This window comes from Oxyura jamaicensis, chromosome 14, assembly GCF_011077185.1.
Source record: "Oxyura jamaicensis isolate SHBP4307 breed ruddy duck chromosome 14, BPBGC_Ojam_1.0, whole genome shotgun sequence".
Classification (NCBI taxonomy): Eukaryota; Metazoa; Chordata; class Aves; order Anseriformes; family Anatidae; genus Oxyura; species Oxyura jamaicensis.
Window position 1 is genome coordinate 6,211,110 of NC_048906.1, and position 26,439 is coordinate 6,237,548.

The 26,439-nt window shown below is 39.7% G+C and overlaps 1 protein-coding gene across 2 annotated transcripts in view; it reads left to right on the forward strand.

The window, feature by feature from the left end:
* The window catches only part of PRKAR1B (protein kinase cAMP-dependent type I regulatory subunit beta), a 100,145-nt gene that overhangs the window by 68,706 nt on the left and 5,000 nt on the right, over positions 1–26,439 (forward strand). For both annotated transcript variants that reach the window (XM_035339778.1, XM_035339777.1), the window contains exons 8-9: positions 7,532–7,592; positions 11,194–11,315. In XM_035339778.1, coding sequence (XP_035195669.1) covers positions 7,532–7,592; positions 11,194–11,315 — 183 coding nt within the window. The remainder of the gene's footprint in view (positions 1–7,531; positions 7,593–11,193; positions 11,316–26,439) is intronic.

Consider the following 26,439-nt stretch of genomic DNA (forward strand, 5'->3'; position numbering starts at 1 on the left):
AAATGTCAGCATAAGGCCTATGTTCTTTGGCTTTTTCAAGCATAGCTTTTTTATGGTTGCCTTTAACTTTGCTATTTAAGAATTGAAGCTTAGGATTCACAGGCCTCATAGCCTTGAGGTAATTTCAGTCTCAGCAATGATTAAAACAGTGGAACCTAACGTGGTTCAAACTTGTGCACAATTTGGGTTTGGTCATGTGTCCGTTACCATCTGATAGCAGGCTTCAGAAGATGCATATTTGATGCAGAGACAGGATTTTACTAAAAGGGCTTAAAGTCCAGGTGGAAAAGGCTATGTTTGTAATGCTGGCTTTAGCCATACATATCACTTGAATATCATGCATTTACTTCTGTTTGGCTCTAGTGTAGTGATAACTCTTTTTCAATTTCATGTACAGATTTTGTGAACCAGTGGCTACTGTACCTTACATAGCAAGCTCATCTTCAGCAGTGGATGAGACCTTTAACTTAACAGAACTTCCTTACATCTTTCTCTCCCTCTTTCTCTCTCTCTTTTTTTTACTTTACAGTTGGGGTCATTGAAAATTCTATTACATTAGATACCCAGACAGCACAGATGTCAAATTATCTTATTTAGACATGAAATATTTCAGGTAGCAAGGTGATTTAATTGATGTAAGTATTAAAAATGTCCCGTTTTTAGTGCTGCCCACTGCAAAGGCAATTTACTTCCCCAGACTACATAGATTCTGCCATCTTCTCATTTCTTTGTAGGTGCAGTGTGGATAATTTCTTGGCTGGAGGTAAAATGAGATGCCTGACTTTGTGTGTTCATAAGAGGGCAGGTTACAGTGGCTCCATACACATTTCCTCAAGCCCAAGAATTAATTAAATCATGTTTCAGTGTCTGCATTTCTTACTTGAAGCTAACTCCACGGTTACTTGGCTGTTTTTGCTGTATTCAGTTTTAAGATGCAGTAGTAGGTGCCTTTCAAGTCCCAGAAAGATTATTTCCTGACATTTAGCCTCTAACCTTATGTTTCTAGAAAGCTGCTGGATATTTTAGAAGTAGAAATGCTTCTGCCTTTAAATGAGAAGTAGTAACACTTAGGATAACTTTTGAAATATATCATTTAAGATGATTCAAAAACTGAGAGGGAGCGGTGTTTTTTTTTATTTCCTGTTTGCAAGTACTTTTCCTGTTTGCAAAAAAAAAAGAAATCAATGACCTTTTTCTCCAAAGACTTTTTTTTTGTCTGTAGTCAGATAAAGTCCTTCCATAACCCGTGATAATGTTTTTTCTTTTGTCTGCATTCCTTCCTGGCCATGACCAGCCCCGTTTTTCTCAAGCTAGTGTTGAAATTTTATTCAAGTTGTAAATATTTATTTGTGAATCATGCCTTCAGGTCTACACTTGCCAAAAAGATTTTATCCTGTCATGAGACACTTGACTCTGTACCTCACTTCTCCTTGCAGGCTCTGTTTTGGTTCTTTGCTTCACATTCAGTCAGCTCTGGTTTTTATTTCTGCTTAGTGCCATTTTCCCCACTTAGTAGTCTCATCGATACTGACTGGTTTATGGTATGAATAAAATGTATCTCAGGAGGTTTGGGAGTTTTGGTTTTCCATTTTCCTGGATAGACAAAGCCTGATGCAAAAAGTTCCTGCTGGCTTTTAGTTACACTTGTCATCCATTTATTACTTTTGCCTGTCCCAAAAGAAGTTTGTTAAAATAGATATATTTTTTTTATATTTCATTGTCTCAGCTTAGGTACCCTGGTGGCTTGAGGGTCACATTCAAGTTTGTTTTAGCAGCTGTGATGATTGTAAAAGTTGGGATAGTTCTTTTTGTTAAGATTTGCAGAGAAACTGCTTGGCTTTCACTGCAGTCCTTGACAAAGTATTATACCATGAAATTCATCATACTAGATGGATTACAAAAAACACTTCAACATGTTCCCACCTCAGTACGCTCACAAATTATCTACCCATCTGTGTGTTCCATTTGTTTCATAAAATTATCTGTGCTGAGTTGCATACTTTTCACACTGTTGCAATTTTTTTTTTTTATGTACATATTCTCTGTGTGTGCATCCGCAAACAGAAATTTATGTATGTATTCTTTATTTAATTTTTTACATTCTTTTGGGAGAAATGTAAAGGAATTTTTGCCTTAGGATTCTCATCTAATTCAGTTGCTAAAATGTTGCTGCTTTCTTCTTTGCAATTGGGATTCAAGAGCATCACAGAGTGGGGAACATCCCAGGGTAGTACAGTATTTGTATTCTAAATATAGCAAATACCACAAATACCAGAGAAGCAAATGTCTGTATCTCAACATTAGATTGATCCCCCAGACAATTCAGTTCCCAGACTGAGGAAATTTGAAGTATTAATTTCTTGTAATTTCTTCTTTAAGAAAGCCTGATTTGGGATAACTTACAAGAAATAACTATCTTATAGTTGCCATGGTCCAAGATACCTGGCCCTGAGAGGGAAGTTGCATTGCATACAATACTTTTTGCCTGTTTGGCAAACTTTGCTCCTAGAAAACAAGTTGTAATATTGGGATATAAGCAATGATAAAGCCAGGTTAGTCAGTTCCTAAGGTTCTGCCTCATTTTATATATGCTATTTTGGCTTTGCTTTACCATCTTTTCACAGCTTAGATCTGAGAACAAGTTCTTTAGCAAGTGCCTTTTTCCACTCAGATGAAGTCAAGTCAGAAGGACTTTGTGTTTCATAAAATGTAGATTGCATGGCTGCCAAAACATAAAGCGAATCCAGAGGCTGTATTCTGTCTAACATCCACGCATCATAGCACCAGGACCTTGTGGGTACTGTTTTGATGGCCAGTATTGCATTGGTTCAGTGGCTTTTTTTCAGTCTTCTATAAGAATGTACACCCTAAGCATCGTTCAATATCAAGTTTACATGGGGATTAACCGGCGCTGGAGCAGTCCAGAAGGCCATTCCGGCGCTTCCTGCCAGCTGCAGACCTGCCAGCATAACTCTTTTATTTGAAACCTGAGCCATGTTTTGCCTTTCGGTAGCCATTTGTTTGGCTTCTTACTGGAGGTGGAGATTTCTAGGAAGGACCCAATCAACTCCAGCCGGCCCATCTGCACAGCTGAAAAAATGGAGGAAGAAAGAAGACAGTGAGAGTGCTGGAGGAACAAAGCAAAGAGGCGAGCAGAGGGGAAGAAGGGCAGAGAACAGATTAGAGAAGTGAGGAGGAAAAATGGAAGAAAACAGAGGATGTGAAGAAGAGCCAGCTAGAAAATAGATGCATCGGTCCTGTTCAAAAAGACCCATTGTAATCTCTGTGGCATTCATTCTTCAGAGCTTGTGTATTGCTTAAGCTAAGGCCAGTGCTTGCTATGTTGAATGGCCCTAAAAATGACTTTGAGCTCTTTTCTGGGTGGATATGGCAAATGCAGGTGATCTCGTTTCTCCTTGTGACTGTTTCGGGGAGGAGCACTGCAGATTAGAATATTAATGAGTCTTCATAATTAGTGAGAACTACTGTATTTAGGAAGATGTGGTTGTACCTGACAGCTCAGAATTGGGGAGAAAGTGAACAAAGGAAAGTGGGGAGAGGGAGAAGCAGTGACTATTGAAATAAGAAGATATTAATAGGTTAGAAAAAGCAGAAGTAATAAAGACTTTAGAACATGTCATCAAGAACCCTGCCAGTACAGAATTATTCATGTACATTTACTATTGTTTTTATCTGGCTCGAGCAGTAAGATTTCTGCTGCTTCCCTTGGGAAGCTTTTCTGCAAGAGAAAAAATCTTAAGTTGGGAAAACTTCTTTGATATCCATCTTAAATTAGATTTTCTTAATTTTCTCCTATTACTTTGAGTTATGTCAAATTATGCTGTATTAAATTGTCCTATCTTTCTGTCACATATCTGTAGGTGATTATCACTGTCTGCTTAAAAACTTCATGCATGCTAACTATGAGCATAGTTTACCTATGATCCCAGTGCTGAGCTAACCTATACAGGCGGAATTTGTTTTGCTCCTTCCTTATCAGCTCTCCCCAAGTGTTTTAGCAGTTCTTCAGGCTTGGTTCAGCTTTGGAGCACTTTTCTGGAGAAGAGGTACCCAGGCAGAGTGTGAGACACCAGATGCAGTCACATCAGAGCCATGGAGATGGGACTTCATTCCTGAATGATGTCTTTGGGTATACAGACCAAACTAGCCTTGTTGTAGGATGATGTTGCAAACCAGGTTCTCCTCTACTATCTGTCAATCTCTTTCAGGTTTACTGTATTTCAGTTTTCTTCCCTTCCTCAAATATCTGTATTTTGGAGCTCTTTTCCTTTGTATTTTTAAGCTATATTTTTTGAACAGAAGCTCATTCTATTATTTTCTGCTCCCGTTTCTAATGTCTCTAGATCCACTCCTGTTATTTCCTCTCCTGGGAAGCATTCGTTGTATCTCCTAGTCTGCAGAAATTATTACTGTCTGATCTGTAGCTGCTTCTAGAATAACCATGAAAATACTGCATAAGATCAGACTTAGCACATATCCCAGTGAGAGATATGTAGTAGTTTCTTCTACAGAAACTACTTGAAGGGTAATAGAAGAGGTTATGTGGTATTCATATTCCTGGCCTCATGGGTAAAGTGGCTAGACCAAACAAAGCAAGTATAAAAGGGAAATGAGGAGTTAGGTGACAGTGCATGCATTGTGGGGAACGAGAGGGTAACATTGGGCTGATGGAGGAAGGTGGGAAAGTAGGCAGTTGCCATGTTCTCTCTGTTACATAGGGAAGAAAGAAGATCAATACCAATGGCAATAAGAACATGCTTTGGTTTCTTGTAAGAATTCTACTGATGTTTTTTGTTTGTTTGTTTGTCTGTTTTTTTGTTTGTTTTTTTTTGTTTTAGCTTATATTAGTGGTCTCAAAATCTCTTCCCCTCATGCTTATGAAAGCTTGAGCAGAAAAACACACACAAGCAAAAATAAAGCGATGTTCTGGCCCGTGCTTGAGTGTGAGCTAGACATCTTCATTCTGGAAGGGGAATTGGGATCCAGCTGTGCTGACTGGGAACCAACCTCATGCTATGCAAATGCAGAGATGGCTTCTGTGCATGCTTGGCATGGTGAGCTGAAGCTTGGCTATCGGGTGGCTCCTTGGACCCTGGAGGCTGTTGTTTGTCTCCTCCAGGAGAGATGGAGAGTTGTAAGGAGCCGTTCTGCTGGCTGAGTTGTGAGACATTAGTTGGATCACCTTGGGTTTCACTGCATATGCTGGGTAATAGGATTTTAAAGCCTCACTCACTAGTTCTTCAACAGGCTTTGTTCTCCCTTAGCTATGTCAGTGGTATCATTTAGAGACATGGAATGTTTAAGTTATACATGAAGTGTAGTCCCAGTTGTAGTTGAGGTTTTAGATAATGAATACACAATACAGATAATACCACAATACAGGTAATGATAATAGCACATTCAATTAGTTCTTTCCCCTTCTGTTTTGCACTTCTCTTCATGGTGAGTTGTGTACCTCTGCTCTTAGTTTAGCCAAGAGCTAACACACCCATCATCCTGCAGGAAGTGATGGGCTCTTGCCCTCCGGGCCAGCCGGGATGCCAGCAGTTCCTACCTTCCTGGGTCTTGTCTGTGTCTCTAAATACTCAAAGCTGTGGTCAGGCGGCACTTATGGCTGCTGATTACTGCTTCTTAAAATTCATCTGTGTCCACAGTCATTTTAAAAGCATTTTCCACATCTGTCCCTGGGTGCCCCAGCCCATCGCACTAAACCACCAATCTGGTTTTCCACAGCTGTCAATTTTGCTGGTCTAGTTTCCACTCGATTGTAGGGAGGAAAGCAACAACTGCGCAGTGTCCAGTTTTCCATTCTTTGTCTCATGGTGAGCTGTCAGGATTTGGCGTGGTTTGCAGAGCCTCCCCTGTTTGAAGTTCATTTTTTTTCTTTTTGGCACTTCAAATGCTCCAGGGGCCTCTGAGGTTGAGAACCAGGTTTGTCAGACAGAGAGGTCAGACAGGGGTTAGTGATGCTATCTCTGAGAGGCTAACTGTCAGCACCACGCTCGGAAATTATGAAAGGGGTGCAAAGGAGGGAGACCTTGGTGGCTGCTGCTGATCCACGGAGATCTGGGAGGAGCAGCAGCTTCTGACGGTACCAGGACTGTTTTGGGGCAGAGGTGGCCCAGGAGAGGAGAGCACCCGGCAGCGTCTGCTGATGCTCATGCTAGAATCTGGAGCCATGATCTGCTGAATTTGGTGGAAGAAGTCACATTTATTTTGGTTGTTGGATCAGGCCCCACCTGATAGGAAGAGGGACAATGCTAACTGCTTAGCTATATCACTGTGCTTGAATCCACTGGCCTTTCCCAGGTATTTCTGAATGCTTTAGCGGCAACTGGTGAAATGTTTCTTGTCCTTTTCCTTTGTATTTCCCCACTTTCTCTGCTTCCAGCACTTACCAGTGCTCCCTTTGAGAAGGAGGAGTAGAGAAGTGTCTTTTTCTGTGTCTGACACTGACATTTGCTTTTTTCTTTCTGCCCTATGAATAAATGCCATCTTCATTTCATTTCCTTCCGAAGACGAGCATAATCACCTCTATGCTGTTCTCCTGCTTTGTAGATTTGACTAGCAGGCACCAGACAACCTTCAACATATACCAAGAATTTATCCAGATAGAAATGATGTGGGCTGTCATCTGGCAGAGTAAACTACAGGGTAGCAAGAAAGACCTTGGAATTCCAATTTGGTACCTGGGAAGGGTTTCTTTTCAAGTCACTTGTGTCCCTGAAGGAGTTATAGATTAATTAATATTTTTTTTTATTGGTAAAGGTGCATTGTGTTTATTCATACTATTCATCTGTGACAATAATGTTTTCTGGAATGGCTGCTTAAGAGTGCTTTTCTGTGGTGATCAGACTTCATGTAAGCATGTTTTCTCAGTAATTTATCACGTAAAAATTCTTACTAAATTGGGAATGACTGCTGGTGGCTGCAAATACATTGATGGATTGTCTGCTCCAAAACATGTAAATCTTGTTAAAAATAATATGAATATGTTGTTCAGCTGTAACAATACATACAGCATTGTACAAGATGAAAACAAAGGCTTGCACACAAACACTCATGTCATAAAAGAGGCTCTGACCTAAAATGGTCGGATCCATGAGGGGGCATTTTATGTTTTATCCTACTTTGTAACTGTAAATTCCCTTCTAGTAGGGCCTCATTGGTAACAAGATATATATTGAATTAGCTAAACAGTTAATTGATGAAGCTCTGGCTTTAAATGAGTGCCTGTAAATAATGGATACAATACACCCTTGGTGTCCAGTAACACCAGTGAAGTCAGTGAAATTACACCAGGGTTGAATTTGATTCCTTCTGTCTTTGCTTATCAGGAATACAACTTGCCCAGACATTTTATGGGGAAACATTTGCCTTAGGCTGTTTATACTGGCTATGCTTAAGATTTGGAAGGGGAGGGAAAAAAAAAAAAAGCAATTGTAGGAAGAAAACACAAAAATACTTTGTGTAATGTCCTACCTTCTTTTTCTCTCTCCTTTAATAACAGGGCAGCACACTGAGAAAGCGGAAGATGTATGAAGAATTCCTGAGCAAGGTCTCCATTTTGGGTCAGTTGCCCTTTGGACTTGTGTGTTAGTTCCTCTGTTAGATATGCTGGCTGAATGAATTTTGGTCTTTGATGGCATGATGAAAGCCATGGTGGTCAAGCAGGAGATCTCACAGTTGCATCATTTCCTAAGGAAAGAAAGTGTAAAGGGCCCTTTTTTAGGACTTGTTTTTCTCATTCTTTAATAAGCACTGAACATTTATGTTAAGGGCAAATCTTTCCTTAAATATACCAGCAGGCATGCACTGGTAACCTTTCAGTAGCTACTGTTACTGAACTGCATATAGATAGAAGAAAAATCGGTACAGAGTTATGAATTTATCATAACGTGTAGTTAACATCCTTACAGGTGACAGGTGAGGAGCTTTTTCCTCCAAGAATACTGTATTTATGTGCACTAAGCAAACTACCCTCACAAATCAAAATGGACTGATTTTTTTCTTCTGTCTTTTACAACCTCTGTCTCACATTCTTAAAACATCTGTTTAGCTTCTTGTCCTTGGATTTTGTTTCCCTTTGATTAATGTGATAGCCACGAAATTCGGACATGTTCTTGATGGCCTTCAGTAGGAAAAACAACAAACCCATAATGCCTGACCAATCAATCACCATTAGAAGAACAAAACTTCTAATAACGAGGACAGTGTCAGACAGTACAATGAAACGTTAATTCTGTAGGAGAGCCATCATGTTTCTACTAGGGCTATTTTGAAAAAAACAGTTGAGGATTAATTTCCTATATAATTAAAGTACTTGTATTACTATTTAAACACTTTGTTTCATGTTTATTGTATTCCTTTATGATTTGAGCTTAGGTACCTGAAATATGAGAGAGTCTTAATGAAAACAGATTTGAGCTTTTGAGAGGTTCTATGCATGAAATTTTAAATTATATTTGTGTGCTTAAAGTAAGGCCAAGTGTATTACTCACTTATTAATGAAGTTTTCATCATTTAAATGCCTTCCTTTATGCTTAATTTAAATCTTTCTAAATTAAAAGCTTAAATTATACTAAATTACAATGAGTATTTAAAGAAAAAAAACATCGCTGCACCTGTACTAATAGGAAGCAATTACAACAATGAGACATCTCAAAACAATTTCAGAGTAGAAAGGTTATTCAAAGATGCGCTTCTTTAAACATGCGGTTTGCCATATAATTGTATCCTAGTTTGTAGTATGGTTCTTGAATCTCAGTAAAAAATGGGTAAGGACTTCAAGATTTGAGCCTTTTTTAAGTACAGAAAAGCACTGGACAAAATAACACATCATTTCAGGAACTGTGAGAATTTAGGTGAAGTGTTTAAGGATCTATTTCACATGTCTAAATAGTAGGTGACAGCTGGAAAATTGCAAAGTATTTTAGAAATCTCAACACAGTACTGGGAAGTCAACTTCACCTCATGCATTATTGTGGTCGGCACTTGGCGATTTCTCACTGGAAAAACCTCTACCTGCTTCATACACATATTTTTCAAGGCCTAGTGTCTGTAACTAGCTATATAATTATAAGAATATATATATTTTTAAATCTTAAGGATTTTTTAGATTATCAGTAGCTGCTTATCTAAGGAGATATGTTATAACTACTCCACTCACTACTCCAGCTTTTAATTAATGTAAAGCCATGAATTTTTATGTACTTTTTAGAAATTTAAAAAAATGGTCTACTTTATTTGATGTTTGAATTTAACACTGCAACTAAAACTTTTATCATGTACAAATTTCTATACAAAGTTTTTGTATAAAATTCTATATGTATAAAATTCTATACAAATTTCTGTACAAAGTTTTATCATGTACAAGTTTCTATATCATACTCTGTTTGCAAGAACCAATGTATTTGTAGTGGTACAATTCCTTTGGACAAAAGAGAGACACTTCGTGACTAGAGCTGGAATTAGCTTTGAATTTTTCATAAAGGCAACTGAAGAAGAAGTTTAAAGGGACTCTTTCTTTTCATTGTTAATTGCTGAGTTCTTTCTCAAAAAAAAAAAAAAAAAAAAAAAGAAAAAAGAAAAAGCCTACTCTAGTCTGTATGAAAGAGTTTTATGCTTATTTTTAGTCAAACAGAGCACTTTTGAATGTTGCATTGACAGTGTGAGCTCGGACTTTGATATTAACGTTTCTACAGCAAAGGCCATAAATATACGATGAAAGTGCATTAGTAATTATAAGTGGAAAAAATATTAAAAATAATTATTTCTCAAACTGCAACAGAAAGTGCATAAAAATATAAAGATAGATGTATGTGTGTCCAGCAACTCAAAACTTTCCTTTTGTGCATTGTCCACTTTGATCTAGTTTTGTTGGGCTCAGTCTGCTCTTCTAAGCTCAGCCAGAAGGCTTTTTAAATTTTAGAGAACAACTCTTTCACCTTCCCAGAATACTTCTAAGCAATATATTGAACAAAATGGGAAGAACAGAGTCTGAGCAAACAACCTAAATCTAGTCTTGTCAGAAGCCATATCTTGACTTAAATTGTTTGGTGATTCACAATGAGATGAGTAAGAATCAACAGAAATTTAGTAAATGAATTTTAGCCCAACTTCTTAAGGCTGTGGAGGTTATAACATTGTATTATGTTTCTTTTTATAACTTTTAAACCTGTTGCTTTTCTCAGTCACATGTGATAGAAAGACAGAAGTTCCAATACAGTTCATTGGCTTGAATTCTCATGCAAACAGGCAGAAGAGAGAGACACAGATGAGCATCCTTCTTCTCCCCAGTGGCAGAGCAGGTAGAATTCATCCCTTAGCAAAGGCACTGGGAGGAAGCCAGCAGGTCAGTAAGTAGCTCAGAACCAGCCACTATGCAGACTGTCTTTCGCCAGGCAGGTATCATAGGGGATTTGTGGCAACTGCACGTAGGTGATAAGAACACAAAGGGGCAGGAGCCAGGCTTTATGAGTTATATTACTCATAAAATAGACTGTTAATATTTTCTTATTGAAGTTTACTTTGAAGTATTTTTTTTCTCTCTAAGTGGTGTAGGAAAAGAAAAACAGCTCTTGCACTTTTGTGTGCATTTCCCAATGGCCAAAACTGCAAATGAAACAGAGATGCAACTTTACAGAGCTATACCTGATCCCACCGCCACTGTGCTGACAGGGACTTGCTATTGGTGTCAGTAGTTCCTGATCTCACTCATGGGGAAAGTCTTCTTTTGGATTAGCACCTTTGCAGTGCTTATTAAGAAGGCCATCAGTAACCATCTGAGAGCAACTCTGATGAAAAAACAGCAGGACTTGTTCTGGCATCTGGGTTTGGATGTGGTAAGAGAGCATCTCAGTAGTATCTCAAAACAGCCAGGCTGCTGCAAGGCACTGCAGCATCTGGGCAGTGCAGATCAGACCACAGACCTGGGGAACTGTCAACTTGTCCTGTCCAACTTTTAAGATTATTATCTAGGTGATTATGAAAGTCTAAGGCACAGTGAATAAATTCATTTTCTCAATTTGAAGTTCCTTCATAGTGCGTGGATGAGAGAAATGTTTCTTTTGTAACAGAACCAGGCATATTGGAGCTGTCAGTTTAGATGTGAATCTTCAGCCAAAGTAAGAATCTTTTTATAATAAAGTTTTATGATCTTCAATACTTTAGAGTCCCTGGACAAATGGGAGCGCCTGACAGTGGCTGATGCACTGGAACCTGTCCAGTTTGAAGATGGAGAAAAAATTGTTGTGCAGGGAGAGCCTGGTGACGACTTTTTCATTATTACAGAGGTAAGTTTGGCATCCTGATAAACTGTGTCTTTTCCTGGTAAAGGTCAAGACTTATTATTAAAGACATTTGGTTTCAGTTTAATCTCTTGCTTCAGCATAAATCTGAACTAACTCCACTCAAACCAAGAGAATTACTCAAAATTCAGATGAATTCAGACACTAGTTCTGTGGAAATACCTTACATGAGTGGAGGAGGACAATGCCTAGTTTCCAGGAAAATGTAAGACATGGAGTTTTGAGATGTTGACATGGAGTTTTGAGATCCAGTGTCTTTAGTGTTTGAAGGTTTCTTTTCTACTTAATTTTGCTATTGTTCCAGATTGCCAATACTTTAACAAGGCTGGCCAGGCACACAGTGCGTTGATCTTTGTTCCCGAAGGGGCTTAGAGGGGAAATCACAATGAACATCTGTAAACTGGAGCAGGAGACCTGATCTGAAAATAGATAATTTGTTCTTTGTTTTGCCTTAAATTCAGTCCAAATGGCTGAGCCATTTTCTTGTTTACTCTCACACAAGCAGACAGATCTGTCAGGCAGCTGAAAATACTGACATCTTTTTGGGAGATTATCTGACACTTCAGTTCCACCGTTTCACTTCTGCAAACAGATGCTGATGGGATTTTTCCTCCCTCTCTGACATAAATATTTGGGTCTTCAGTATCTCACACAAATACTTAGACGCTGTGATGTAACAAGTTATAAAAAGGTATTAGAGAGACTCAGACTAAGGCTAACAAGCCAGCATTAGGCTATGATTGTGTATGTATTGAAGTAGGAGTTTGGGGCATGGTTTTCAGTGCCAGCTGTGAGTGTTCATACCCAAATATATAGACTGGGAGTGGCTGATGTGTGTCTGTGTGGTGACAGTTCAAATGCACCTCTCAGGCCAGATGTTACATGACCAGCAACAAGGCAGTAATGGCAGCACGAGGGGTGCTGGTAATCTGAATTCCTACCAGTGGGAGATGGGTCAGACGGATGTAATGAAGCTGGTGTCATTGTGTTGCCTTGGGAGGTAGTTGTATGTACACAGAATGTATCTCTGGTTCCATCAGACTGCTGTGTTGTGTTGTGGTTTTTAGGAGGAAAGAGACCATGCCCCACACAAATGGTGAAGGGCTTGTACATCACCCATTCCAATTGGCTTAGAGGCCAACAGGTTTTCCTTTGCTTGCTACTTATCTGTGAATTTTTGGACAGGTGCCTCTATCCAAGGCAGCCAAAATTTCGTTCATAATCAATATATGATACTTAAAATTCCATTCTTTCTTCCCTCTTGAATGTTGGATGCTGGTGCTGAAATGCATATTTGATTTATGAACATAGTTTATCTTCTGAAATAACTGCACCTGCATAGCGCACGGCTACACACTTAAGGAACTTTAACTGTGTGATGAGCCTTCAAATCAATAGTGTGAGAATAAAAACAGACTAGATACTAGATAGGAATTTTTTTTTTCATTAATAAAGTTTTTATTATATAAGAAAAAATTATGAAATAATTTGCTCCTTTAGAAATATGGGATTTTTATTCCTATGAGAGTTACTAGGTGTCTTGTTATTCCTTGCAGCAGCATGAGACTAGGAAAACCTGATTTTCTTAGCCATCAAAACCCAATGTGGAAAATTGGCAGCTTGCTAAAGAATTACTGAGGGCCGTTATTTTCTCCCTCTAGAAGGAACAGCTGTTAAGACTTGAATGGGTAGAAAAGTATTAGCACTGTGTACTGTGTAATCATAAAGTGTCTGCTCACCTCAGCCTTCCACTATAAATCTAGCATAGTTTCTTACTTTAGAAATTGCCTGTATTTTTCTAAATTAAAGAATGAACATCCAGTATCAATTATTTCTTGTGCTGCAGTAGCATTTTTGCCTGTTCACATATAGTTTAAGGTTTATATTTTAAACCTGATTTCACAGGAGTTTGCATCTTTGATGTTCAGTTTGTCTGCAGGACTGTTGATAAAGCCACCAGGAACATTTTATTCCACAAACTTTAGTTGAAATTAATTTTGGCTGGTTTGTTGTCACAACATGTTGAAAAGTCATTAGCTTCTTTCATATATTTATTGATGTTTGTGGCCTTGTAATCCAGAACACTACAAATATAGCTAATTTGTTTGGCTGCTACGTGTGCAGAAACCATTTCATATATCACCAGAATGCAGCCTCCTTTGGAGTACAGTATGTCCAGTAGTACAAAGCTGAACTTTCCCACAGAATTTTTGGGAAGGATTCTTATTTATTATAAAACATGATTATTCGTGACATGCCTTAAACAAATCAGTTACCAATTTCTAAGGCTTTAGTGCAACTACAGAGATCACCAGCATCACAAATACTGGTTCCAAGTGGGATCCTGGGACTCCTATCACAAAGGGTTCTCAAAGACACCCAGCACTCATGGATTTTAAATTGTTAGCCTAGTTTTCTGTGAACTTAATAAATTGCTTATTTCTGGTTAGCCTGCAATGCTGCCTTCCTCTGTGACATCCTATGGGATGCTGTCTTTTTACTGGTCCTGCAGGAGGAAACAGCCTACAAATGAATTGGCACATTCACGCAGAGGTGCAACCATTAACCACCTTATTAAAGGGAGACTTCCAGACTGACCAGAAAAGCAATTTCAGATTTAAACTAGGAATATCATTGTGGTTAGTACGGATAAGAGTATTTAGTTCCCCATTTCTATCAAATAAGCAGATTCAGCTTTTCCTTTTTTTTTCTTAGGCTTTCTGTCCAGTATCTGCCTCCGGTGTTGCACAGATAGTGGTAGGGTGCAGGCTGTTTGTGGTGCAGGCTGTATGCATGAAAATGCTATGTGGAGGCAAAGGCTGCAGCATGAGCTTAGCCAAATTATTAGAATAACACAAAATATGCATGGAGAAGAGCCACAGGAAACCAGGCTTGTTAAGTCCACTGCTCACAATGCTGTTTGTGGTCATTTTTTTGTTAAAAATCCAATGAGGAGAGTATTACCCTGAGATTTAAGGACTGCAAGATTTTTTCTGCCATGCTACGTCTTCACAGGCAGCAGTAAGATGTTTACCAGTAAGTTGGTTGGGTGTTTTTTCATTCAAATGTTAAGCAGCCTTCAACAAGATTTAGTTTAAATATTTAAAGGCTGCTATTTTTCCAGTGATAGAATTATTTTAATGTTTATACCATACTCCTTAATTTGAAGATAGAATCAGAAGTGAATGCATGCTTACAAAAGCAAAATAACCACTTTTGTGAGGTTGATTTACTGCACTTGAAACTGGTAATTAAGAAAAGAAAAAAGAAGCAGCCCTGCAGTTTCTGTATTTTCAGATATTTCCAGGTCTTATTTTCCCACTATGCTTTTCACACAACAAACTCGGGCTTTCCCAGACCAGACAGATGTGGAATGTATCTGTTGGATTCCAAGGTCATGGAATTATCCCATATGAGATTCCTGGCACAGAGGTGAAAAACTTTAAGCACCATGAAACAATTGTTGCCATAAAGAATTATATTTTGGCAAGCGTAAATCATAACAGATGTACAGTTTCTAACAAATACATTTGCAGTTGTATTGTACACTGCCACACTGTGTAACCAACGGTAGGGAGGATTTATTCATCTGACTTCAGATAAAGCAAATATTTTTAGCTAGCTTTTTAAAGTGGTAGCTTGCAAAGGCATGCAAGCTTTGCAGAGTTAAATGTTACGTCCAGAAAATGTTACGTCCCTTTAAATGAAATGCCATTTGAACAAGGGCTGATTTTTTTCCCCAACTCGTGCTTTGCCACTGACTTCAGTTCGAGCAGCAGCTCAGACTAGTGTGGTAGTTCTATGAAACTGGAAAGAACCGAATTTTTTGCTGTTGTCTAGGTTACTGAACAAGGTAGTGACAATAGTATTAAAAATAGAGGTTAGGATCATGTACCATTCAGTAACTTCAGCTTCAAACTTGGCTCGGTGGCACTGCACCTCGGAGAAAAGTCCATAATGCAGCTAGCAAAAATGCTGGGATCTGCAGCCGTGAAGTGCCCTGCTGGGTTTTCCAGATCCCAGCCCTCCCTGTGTCAGATCACTTGGATCTACTTGTCACTGCTAAGCACCATATACGACACACAGTTATTGTCATGGGACTCCGCTGAATGTGCTCGGGGAGTCTTTTAATATCAGTTGCATTCTGAGAGCTCGCTGCGCCTGACCGGTTGCTGAAGTGCTGCCAGATGGCCCCAATTCTCCAAAAAGTTTGACATGGCTTAAGGAAAATGCACACACGGATGCAAACGTGTGCAGGTGTGGGAGGGGAAAACAGCAAAATTGTTATGATAATGCCCCGCTGTGCCCACAGAGGACAGCTTGTAACTGTCCTTTAAATGTGCTGTCCGTAGCCTGTCATCTCCTCCGAGGACAGTTTGGTTTAAGTGGTGCATAAAGCAAAGAAATAAAACTGCATGAGAAGCAAAACATTTCCAATTAATAGCTGGTTGAGCTGCCCAGCAATAACATGCAGCAGCCTAAAAATAAAAGAGCTAAAAATAGAAGATAATTGGCAGGAGAAAATTCAAGGAGAAATGGACCCATTGTATCAAGCAGTTTCATATTAGAATTTTTCTTTTAAAACATTTAAAAACCTGGTATTTTTAATTGTAGATTAGTGTTAGTGACAGTGGGTAGTTCCAGCCTCCTCTGTAAGTCCTTTGTGAAAAGCACTGAAAAAAAGCTTGGGATTTGTGTTCTTTATTGTTTTCCTGATGGCTAGAAAGGAGGCAGTCAGGGCCTCTGATTTCAGGCATACTTGTATTATCAGTGCAGCCTGTGGGCAGACTGTTACCCACCCTGGGCCTCTGTTTCCACATGAGTGGGAGTAATCCTAATGACTCTCCATAAAGGTGAGTAAAAGCTTTACGGGAAAATGTATTAAGTATCCACTAGTACTGAATTGAGGGAATGGGAATAGCAAGATTGGAAAATAAGAGAAAATTTTCACTGACAGTGCAGAAATCCTTCCAAAACTAGTGCAGAGAGCTGCCTGACTGGTAGAAATTAGTCAAATGAATTGGTAATAATTATCGATCTAGCCAAGAGTAGTGCTGATCACATTCAAAAGAACATTGTGATTCCTGGGGAGCTGCTAGTTGTCATGCTGCTGTTGACATTTCAAGTCAGGGCCACTAACTGGCTCCAGTCTGGGCAGGATCCACCGTGAGTTATTGTGACTGCTGAAAGCATGCTTGAGATACTGTCCTGTAGGTGAAATCAGTGTTTCCAACCCTGCTGACACTCTTGGCATGCTGTGGAGGGCCTCTGCACAAAAACAGTTCAAAGCCTCGTTAGGTGGAACAGTGTTTGTAAACTCTTTGTAGCATGGTAACGTGAAGGAGCGGAGGAAGATCCTTGGGCTAGCTAGGAAGGGCACTCTGCTCCTTACAGAATTGGGCCTTTTTTAGGAAAAGTAGACTTGAGTCTTAAATTGCACAAGAAGCATCTGAAGATTTATGATTTAAAAGCTCTTCAAGAAAGAAAAGAAAGAAAGAAGAAAAAAAAGAAAAATAATAGCCCAATTGTTTCCTGCTTTAAATTGTTGCTCTTTGACATTCTAACCCAAGAGAGACCCCTTTGGCAACTACCCCTACAACAGGCAGGAGAACTACAAAGTAAACTTCTTCCGTATGGTTAATGAAGTCACTGCCTTAGGCACACTCTGCTATCACACCTGATAATCTCTTTAAAAACACACTGTGATTAATTATTAATTAGGAAGATGAATGTTGTCTAGAAAAGGAGTTTCAAAGGCTACAATCCGAATTGCTTAGTGTTACCAGGATTTTGTTGATACCAGGTATGTTTGTTAAAGGCAGTCTATAGCAACTCCTCATATATGCCTCATAAACAAAATGTAGCTAATAATCAGAGCTAGCAGTCACTGAGGGTTCTGTACTTTGCTTATTTTCAACCACGGAGACATTTTTTTCTATAGAGCTCTTACAGGAAAGGTAGACTCAATTTTGTTGATATCACCTGGCTGCGCTCAAACAATAGCACTTCCATTGGCCCTCCATCAAAGTTCATCTGTGTTCAGGATGGCATTTTCAATGGCCAGCTGATGTCAAAGATAAAAAGGTAGGTGTGCGATTGGGTGCTATCCTGCCTGGGGATGGAGGTGAAGTATTTTGCTGTGTCAGTGACTGAAGTGCTGGCTTAGTTCAGCTCTTGTTGAATTTGCTTTAACTTTGACTTCTGTGAGCAGTGGATCAGGCTGCATATATATGCAATCTAGAGCATATCCTTATCTCTCCTCTGTTAGAAAGGGACAAAATTTCATAGTAAGCAACTGGCTGCTCCACTTCTTGCTCCCACCAGCAATGGGAAGACCTGTCAGTGACTGCAGCTTTTGGTCCTTCCAACTATTTCTCCAGCCCCAGTGATAACCATGGCAATGCAGGCACCTCCTGTAAATTCTGCAAAATCTGAAACCACAGAAGTGATATATGCTGGATCATTTTCTTAACATTTTTGTGAGATTTCAGATTAGCCAATATTTCTAGTCTATTTTAGATCTTTGCAGATTTTGTTCCTCATTTGTGGCAGAAACCAGGACAACTGTATGTAAATTCTCTGAGTTGCTATGAACTCAGAGATTGGAGAATAATGTATAATAGTTTAAAAATGTATGGTTAAAAAAGTACTGTCAAGCCCAGTCATGACTCAATCTCTAGTCCACAATCAGAATTAAGTCCTTTTGCATCATCCTTCTCTAAGAGCATTCAGTTTAGTTTCTATACTATAAAAATGAAGCATTTTTAAGATAAGTCGGATGGGTAAGAAAACAATGTAAAAGCAGCATCCCCAGCCAACATTTAGTTATGGAAGAAAATTCTCACCTGGATTGGCAAATTCATGTGACTTTCTGTAAGCATATGACCGAATAATTTTGAGAGCCATAATTATTGTGATATATAATATATGTAACCTCTATACCTACTTGTTTTATCTTAGATACTTATCTATTGGTCTTACTTGAACATCTCATGAACTCCATGGAGTTGATGCTCACTACACCTGTATGATGAGGTGCATGCACAAGCTCCATGTTATGATCTGTAGCATGGGCACAAGAATTAAGACAGTTCTTCATTCCTGCTGAAAAAAATCAGTGTGAATTAGGTGCCTTAAAGGTCTGGGTCTTCATGCTTTTGCTCACAGAAGGTCTAAGGCAGAGAAGAAATGTGAACTTTGTCGCCAGAATCCCAGGCTACTGCACCAACTGACTGACCTTTTTCCTTTACATTAAATTTTACTGCCCCAAAATGATGGGTGCTCTTTTCTGCTGTAGCTTATGTGGAAGTCATTTGCACTTTGTATTGCTGACTGAAATTTGTTAATTTCTTCCCTTGTTTTTGTATAATAGTCTTTCATAAATCAAAGGTTGGCAAATAATAAAAACCCAAGATTATTTACTCGCTGAAGGAATATTTGCAGTGTCTTTGGCTACATAGTTCAAAGGACTTGTCTTCTCTTGGAAAGTAGCCCTAGAACAGCTGACCCTTAGCTGTAAAATAAAAGCCGTCCCAGGAATGATGCTATCAACAGTCCCAAAGGGCTAAAATGTTAGCTGAGGAGTGATATGCTAGTGGTCTTCCAGGACACTGTGACTGAGAAAATTGCTTATGCCAGCATCATGAGGTACATGCAGGACTTTCTGTGTTACTCCATCTCACTGGGACACTGGTAAACTTGCATCTTAAAGCAAAAACATGAGGAAGAGGCAGTGCAGCAGTCCTGTTCTCAACGGCTTAAAAGTAGTTTTCATAACCTCTCTTTGCACATGCTATACCCAGTGCAAAAAAAGGCATATGAATGTTTCCCCAGTTCATTTCTGACATGACAGCTTGTGTAGGAGTCTTCAGTCTCATTCAGTTGTAATTTAAAACATCTGATTTGTAAACCCATAAAATGTAAGTTTTAGCTGGAAATTCAGCCACACCCTAGCCTCTTAGCACTATAGGATATGCAGAAAATGGGAGATGGTTTGGTGTGCAAAGATGTAAAACCCTGTGTTAATAATTGGCAATTTCATGCTTAGTACTTGTGTGCTCCATTTGAATTTTCATAAAAATCAGTGCTAGGTTTTCTTTGTGTTCAGAACCAACTGTGACTTTCTGTGTACATAACACTTGCTTTAAGGCATGCTTTTGGCTTTGAGTCTTCTCTCTTTAGTCTTGTTCAGTAGAGTCTTACTACCATGGCAGTCTGCAGAAGCAGCGGAGGTTCCCAGGTACTGAAATGCCTCTGTGTGAGTAAGGAGAGCAGCCCAGGCTGCTTACCCCTCAAGGTTTTCAGGAGATTCTCAGGATCCTTATAAACTCTTTGGCATTGAAGACTGAGCTCGCAAGCCCTGTTTCATAGTACTTTCTCAACATGACCATGAACATTATGATCTCCATGATAAACTCCCGTTTCCCCTTTCCCCAGTTTACTCCAAGTTTTGCTTCTTGCTCTGAAGCTGTTGCCCTAGCTGGCCACAGCTGCCAGCCCAACCGTGGTCACAGCATTAGTTATGAGACTTTAATTATGATGTCTGTCTCAGACTTTTGCTTGGTCTGGTTACTTCAGTATCTACAGAATGTTTTCACAAAGAAGCAGATGGTGGTAGGAGTAATTGGGCCGTAAAACAACATTAACAGCTAAAAACGATTTTCACCAGAAAGGATTTCGCGGGCAGGGTGAAGGAGGTTCAGCACTGTTTTTGTGTTTTCTCTCCCTTGCATTCAACACTGCCCATTCTGTAGGTGGTAGCAGGCAGCACTGTCTGCTTCCAGGACATGATAACTCTAAGGTCAGTTACAAATATGAACAGTTGATGAATAACCCATTATAGAGTCACTTTTATGTTGACTCAGTGGACATTTCCTGGCTTCAGAGAGAGTAAAGATAATGGCTAGCTTTGTAGAAAGAAAGAATCTCTAAAATGCAACATTTTTTTTCCTTTGTGACTTTTATTGCTTTGTATGCTGACATGTCAGAGGGAGGAAAACAGTGCATTGTTGCCAATAATCCACAGTGCTTGGCACAGACAGTCTTTAAAATCTGGCACCAGGATGAATATTAATTCAGTTGTTTTCCCACAGAAGCTACTGATTAGTCAAGGGCAAGTATCCCTGAGATGATTCATTAAAACGCTGCATCGGAGCCCACCTTGACTGAGCAGATCTGCTTTGTGTCACCACTGCAGCAGGTGGACTGAATGTATAAGAGAAGGGTCAGCTAGAATTCTAGAACAGAGTGAAGATAAAAATGCAGATGGACCCCAAAGTCCAGACTGTGGTGCAGCCGCTTCCCAGCTTTCTGCCAGCAGCAGCTGGGCACAAAGCCAGGATAACTAGCCACAGAGGATTACACCCCAGGCAAGGGGCTCCTCCCATGTCTAAGAGCTGCTATCGTCACCCCTGTGTCACTGTCCCCTTGCTCCCAGGCTTCCCAGTGCCAGTTGGCAGCTGGTGGTTTGGAAGAGAGGCATGGGACTAGCACGGCCCCAAGTCTGGGAGGCTCAGGGGCCACTGTGACATGCCCTGCTCCACGCTGCTCCCTTGCTTTTTTGACTCTCGATGAAGTGCTGAGGCTCCCAGTACATGGAGGTGCCTCTGTCGGACTCCTGAGAGATCCTAGCTTTGCTGCTGCGGCTAAAGGGCAACATTTTGAAGTCAAAAGACTATAAAGCTTAAAGTTTTGATTTTGAAAAGCCTTTCAACAAAAAAAGTCTTCATGAAAAAAATCCCAATTTTTTAATTCTTTGTGCAAAACCACTGTTTCACCTCCACGCGTGAGGCAAAGTACACTTCGTGCAATACTCTGCTTCTTTTGGCTTTTCACTGTGTTTATTGGTCTCTCTACCTGAATCTTGTCTTGTTCCATCTAATAACATTTCTTTTACTTCAAGGGGAGTACATTTAGGTACAGGACAACTTTCATGCAGGCTGCCTTAAAGAAATACTGAAGGGAAAGATTGCCTGAGATACTGCAATAGGAGGATGAACAAAATGATCTAAAAGGTCTTCCCATGTCAAATGTCTACAATTTTAAATAGTAAATGATCAAGGCAAAGGCATTTCCTGGTGATTAATGACTGGCTGGGTGTAGTCATGTCTGGGCCTTAACCCTGGCCTCTTGTATATCCCTAGGAAATGCCCTGTGGCTCAGTTGTTTCTGCTGGTTTGAGCTACACTTGGTTTATGATTTATTGTCATTTTTAAAAGTACCTTTATGTTTGTCGCTATTTTGGTGACTGCTCTAGACAGCTTTGTTCCTCTCTCTCGGGTGTGGATGTTATTCCTAAACCAACATAAATGTGCCTAGATAGCAGAAGTGATGGAAGCTTCGATATACATATGGTAGTCCTATGCAGGTGTGGTACAGCTGGTACACATGGCGAACTGCGTATTGTTTAGTGTCAGGCATGGCTGTAGAGCTCACGTATAGGATCCGTGCCAGCTGGGAAGTAACGTTTGCTTCCCACCTTTGCTGAATTGCAGTCCGCATTAGTGTTGTTGGCAATTAAGGCCAATAAAAAATATGATGAATTAATGTTATAAAGTTATGATGATTACATTATGATAATCATGTACATTGTCACTGGAGTTGTTGCAGTATCAGGGCATTTTCTACAGCACTGCTCTCTCTCAAGGAAGTCATAGGGGTACCCCAGTGCTCCCATTATTACCATAATGCTGCCCTTTGAGCTCATTTGATGTAGCACATTAAATCTTAAAGATACTCCCAAGGTGCTGGCTTTCTGAATATCTGCTGAAATCAGTGGCACTCAACATTTTGTCTAGAGTCACAACTCAATTAAAAAGACCGAATGTGCAAAATATTGTGTATTTGTTTTCAAAGCTGGCAGCAGCTCATGTTTCTGACTTGGGCATTGTCTCTTTCACTGTAATCTGCGGAGATCCCTAATGGGTGGAGAAAAGAATTCACTTGCTACAGATAAGGAAACCAAACAACAAGCACTTTTTCACTTAATGCAAACCTGGGGGCTGTTCTTGTAGACCTTACTAAATAGCCATTATAACAGGCATATCATAAATGACAGTCATAAAAGTAAAGTTTGCCAAACTGGACCAAAGTTGTTTAAGGTTTCACATCAAAGACAGCTGAATTGATTTAAATGATCATTTTTAAAGTGGAGGGTGAAACAAGAGCTGTCAGATCTCAGCAGGTCTCACAGATCCACTAGGCAACTGTTATTTCCAGGATTTTTGTAGCATCAGGAGCTTTTGGCCCTTCTTAATTTAACCTAATGATTTGGAGATGCTCTATGGGTGATTTAATTGTGTGCCTGAACCAGTGAGTAGGCAGATAGCTTGTGTAGCTTATCGTCGTCGTAGCTATGACATTGTAAGAACATTGCCTGGACAATGTTTTTAGGTGGGAAAATGGTATCTTTTATTTGATGTACCTGGAGAAATAGACAACTTGAGGAAAGGCGTGTGTGCCCAAAAGCATTTCTCTTTTTTCCTAGCGAGTTGGTCTAATAAAAGATATTACTTCCACAAACCTTCTCTTGCCTGCAATTAAATAAAATAATCACAGATTCACACTGTGTGAAAGATCTTTTAATTTATTTCATATCTGCTATTGCTTCCAGTAGAGCCAGTAGGAGTCCTTACATTGAGTCCCGTGTGATTCACCATGTGTACAGGAACATTTTATACCACTGCACAGCCTCTTCCTCAGTCTTTTGTCGTAACTTAGCGCAGATTTAATAGCAGCATATAATGAGGGCTTGTGTTGCTGGGGAGTGAAGGGAAAGTTATCTTTTGAAAGTGTGAATTATGGAGTGTGTGGATTAACAAAGTGAGAAAGAGCAAAGGTATGTTCATAATAGAAATTGATGGAGTTAATAGCAATAACAGATGGATAGGCCTGACCTTTTTCATCGCTAATTCTATAGAAAAACTACTGCATTGCTCTTTTCTAGTGGATAGTGCAGAGGAAAATGAAATAAGCTAGAAAAGCCTTCTAAGCTCAAAACTAGGGTAGAAGTGCAACATTGTGAGGTCATGGAGAAAAAAACTGTCTGCCATTTAATTTAAAAAATAAGTGAAAAGGTAAAAAATAAAAATGGAAATAGTAACTTATTGCTTATAGACATCAAAATCCTTTTCTTCAAGATGTTAAATTTTATTTTGTGTACTTAGTGTATTAAAAGGACATAGACATTGACATTGCATCCAATCATCAGAATAAATAACCATTCTTCAATCTTAATAACAATAAATATATCTGTTATCACAGATGGAGCCTCACTATATTTTTTACTGATTACTTTATCTTTAAAGTGGAAGCTTTGACTGGTGGAAATAGAACATCAACAAGAATGACTTTTAAACCAAAAAGTTAAAAAAAGCAGGGCTCATTTCCCTGCCCACCCCCAGCCCCTGGTAAGGGGCCACCCTGCACAGCCCACCCTACCCAGTGGTACCCAGGACACTTCCCTGCCAGCACAGGGGGGATCCCATCTGATCCACAGAGCTTCCGTTGCTGGAATACAGGAAAAATGACAGGATTTCCCCTTTGGCCTTCTTGTGGACCATTTGCCTTTTATAGCCAGGCTACTTAGGCCAACTTCTGGCTACAGGATTCTTACTTATATATGAAGATAGGGCTCCTGAAGCACTTTGTGCTTACAAGGACACGCAGGATCAGTCATGGGAATCTTCATGTTGATCCAGATGGGCCACTGTAGGATGTCCAACTCATCCCTACAGTCTGATAATTTGAAAATGAAACATCTATCAAAATCTTATTACTTTGGAGAGGATGGGAGCTCATGGATTATAAACCCTAACTTATTTTTTTATATCTTAAATTATGCTGCTGTATCTAAGCCGTAAATTTTTACAAAACAATCTGCTGATGCATTTGAAAGACAGGAATAAATACTCTCAGTGCTGTGACAGAACCGTTACAGAGGGAGTGAGCAGGTGTGTGGGGTGAGGATGGCAGAGAGGTGGTGATGGCGCATTGCTTTTGGAACTGCTACTCTTGTTGGTTTTGCAATAAGATGCCTGTATTTACTAGGAGGAGAGGAGGGGAGGTTAATGGTATCAGTTCCTGGGAATACAGGCACTCCCCATGGCTGAAAGGGAATATTCCTGGATCCACCAAAGATCATTTCACTCCCAAGTGTCTGTGAGGAGGACGACATGCCTGTCTGCTTTCAGTTTCATATCATCACAAAGTGCTGATTTATTAAATGGTGTCAAACTTCTTCACAGTGTTTGAGCATGCACTCTGAAAGTTTTGCTCTGTGGCGTAGGAGGCTGAAATGACTATCAGGGTACAAGACGGTATTTTAAATTGAGCAGCACTAAATAGCCTGATCCTGCAAATCTGGGACTGTGCACTTCATTTCACAGAGACTGGTCCTGCCAAGTTTTGTGTGCCATTTAAGGGGAAATCTTTTCTGCTGAGACCAAATGCTTTTGGTGGGTGAGTGATAAGCCCCTCGAATCCTTGCTAGGTAATACTCATACCTCCCAAGACAGGGTTCAGGAGATTTATTAAGGGCTACCATTTATACAAGGCAGGGCTAAACACAAGAAGGACAGAAAGCTCAATAACTGCGTTGGAAAGATTTGACAAGTAAACTAAAATGAAATACAGCCGTGAAGCCTGTGATGGGAGCAAGGGTCAGCACATGATTCATTTAGTATGAGGACTTCATTAAGTGTGTAAATATTAAGAGATTGTTTCTGGATTACTTTATTTTTGCTCTGCTTACACTGCTCATGTACAATTGGACTCTTCCTCTAACACAGTTAGAATAACTTTGTTTCCAGAGATAAGATACCTAAAGCGAAGGTGAGGCAGATAGATAATTATAAAAACATCTTCTTTGTTTCGTGGTGTGGACGGTCTTCCCGTGAAGGTCACTGTGACAATGCTCCAGGATGTACTTGTGGAGCTGGTGACTTTCGCAGGGAGAGGCCAAATGGTGTAATCAGATCTTACATCTGGGTGCTCGCTGTCGGGGTTTCAGGAAACTTCTTTTGCTCCATGATAGACCTGTTCTCACTGGGCAACGGGAAGAGCCTATGTGACTGTTAAAACAAGAGTGGAAAAATATGTATCTGGAATATGCATTGCTTTGTCCTGCCAAGCCAAGTGTTTATTGTGGAGGCCAGACACATCTGTCCTCCTCCAACAGATAGCATGGTGTTTCTTGGATTAAAAAGGCCGACTGTAGTGGAACAGTGGAAGAAATTGCTTCAGAAGACTGACTTATTGAAGTCCTATATCATATGGACACTGTCAAAAAATATTAAGCACAATAAAAGCTGACACTAGGGGAGATGAAAGCAATATTGCTTGATATTGTGATTACCTTTATGGCAACGTGCTCAAGATGAGCAATGGGGAATTTACTCTTTTTTTCATTTGACCTGGGCAGCCAATATGATTACTTGGGGGATTTTGTTGTTGTTGTATGTAATAAAACATCTGTAATAAAAGTTAAAAAAAATAGTTTTGGGAAAGAGAATGGAGACATGGATTGCAGACAGCTATTTGGGTCAAGGGGTTAGGTTTTTGCCAGGCTCCAGATGGGGACTGAGTGGAGGACAGGGGCTGGAAGTGATTGTGAGGCTGATTCTGACTCCATTGCACAAGCAATATGAACAGCGTCGAGTTAGGCCCATGCACTGCACCTGATCAGCAGTTTGTCCAGAGAGAGGTTGATAAGTGCATTATTCCCTGTATGAGATATTTCTTGAGAATTCTGCTTAGGGAAGTGTGTTTGTTTTTAAAGCTTGCAGTAAGTGTGAATAACAAAACTCATTACACTATCTTTGCATTTCATCCCCTTTCAGATTTACTGGAAGATCTTGGAAAACAGCAGCTTTGGCGATACAATTTAGTTATATCAAGGATAAGGAATTCTTGCTGGAAACTTGACAGGCACCAAATCACTTTATTACATGCCGTCCTTTCAGTTACTTTTGTGGATAGCCATACAGTTGCTGTGGACAGTTTTATGTACATGGCAGGTCTTAACAGCGGATAAAACCCCAAGCAACTGTCACCAAAAGACCAAAGCCAACCTCCCTTAATGTGTTAGCTTATTTCTGAACAACTGATCTTG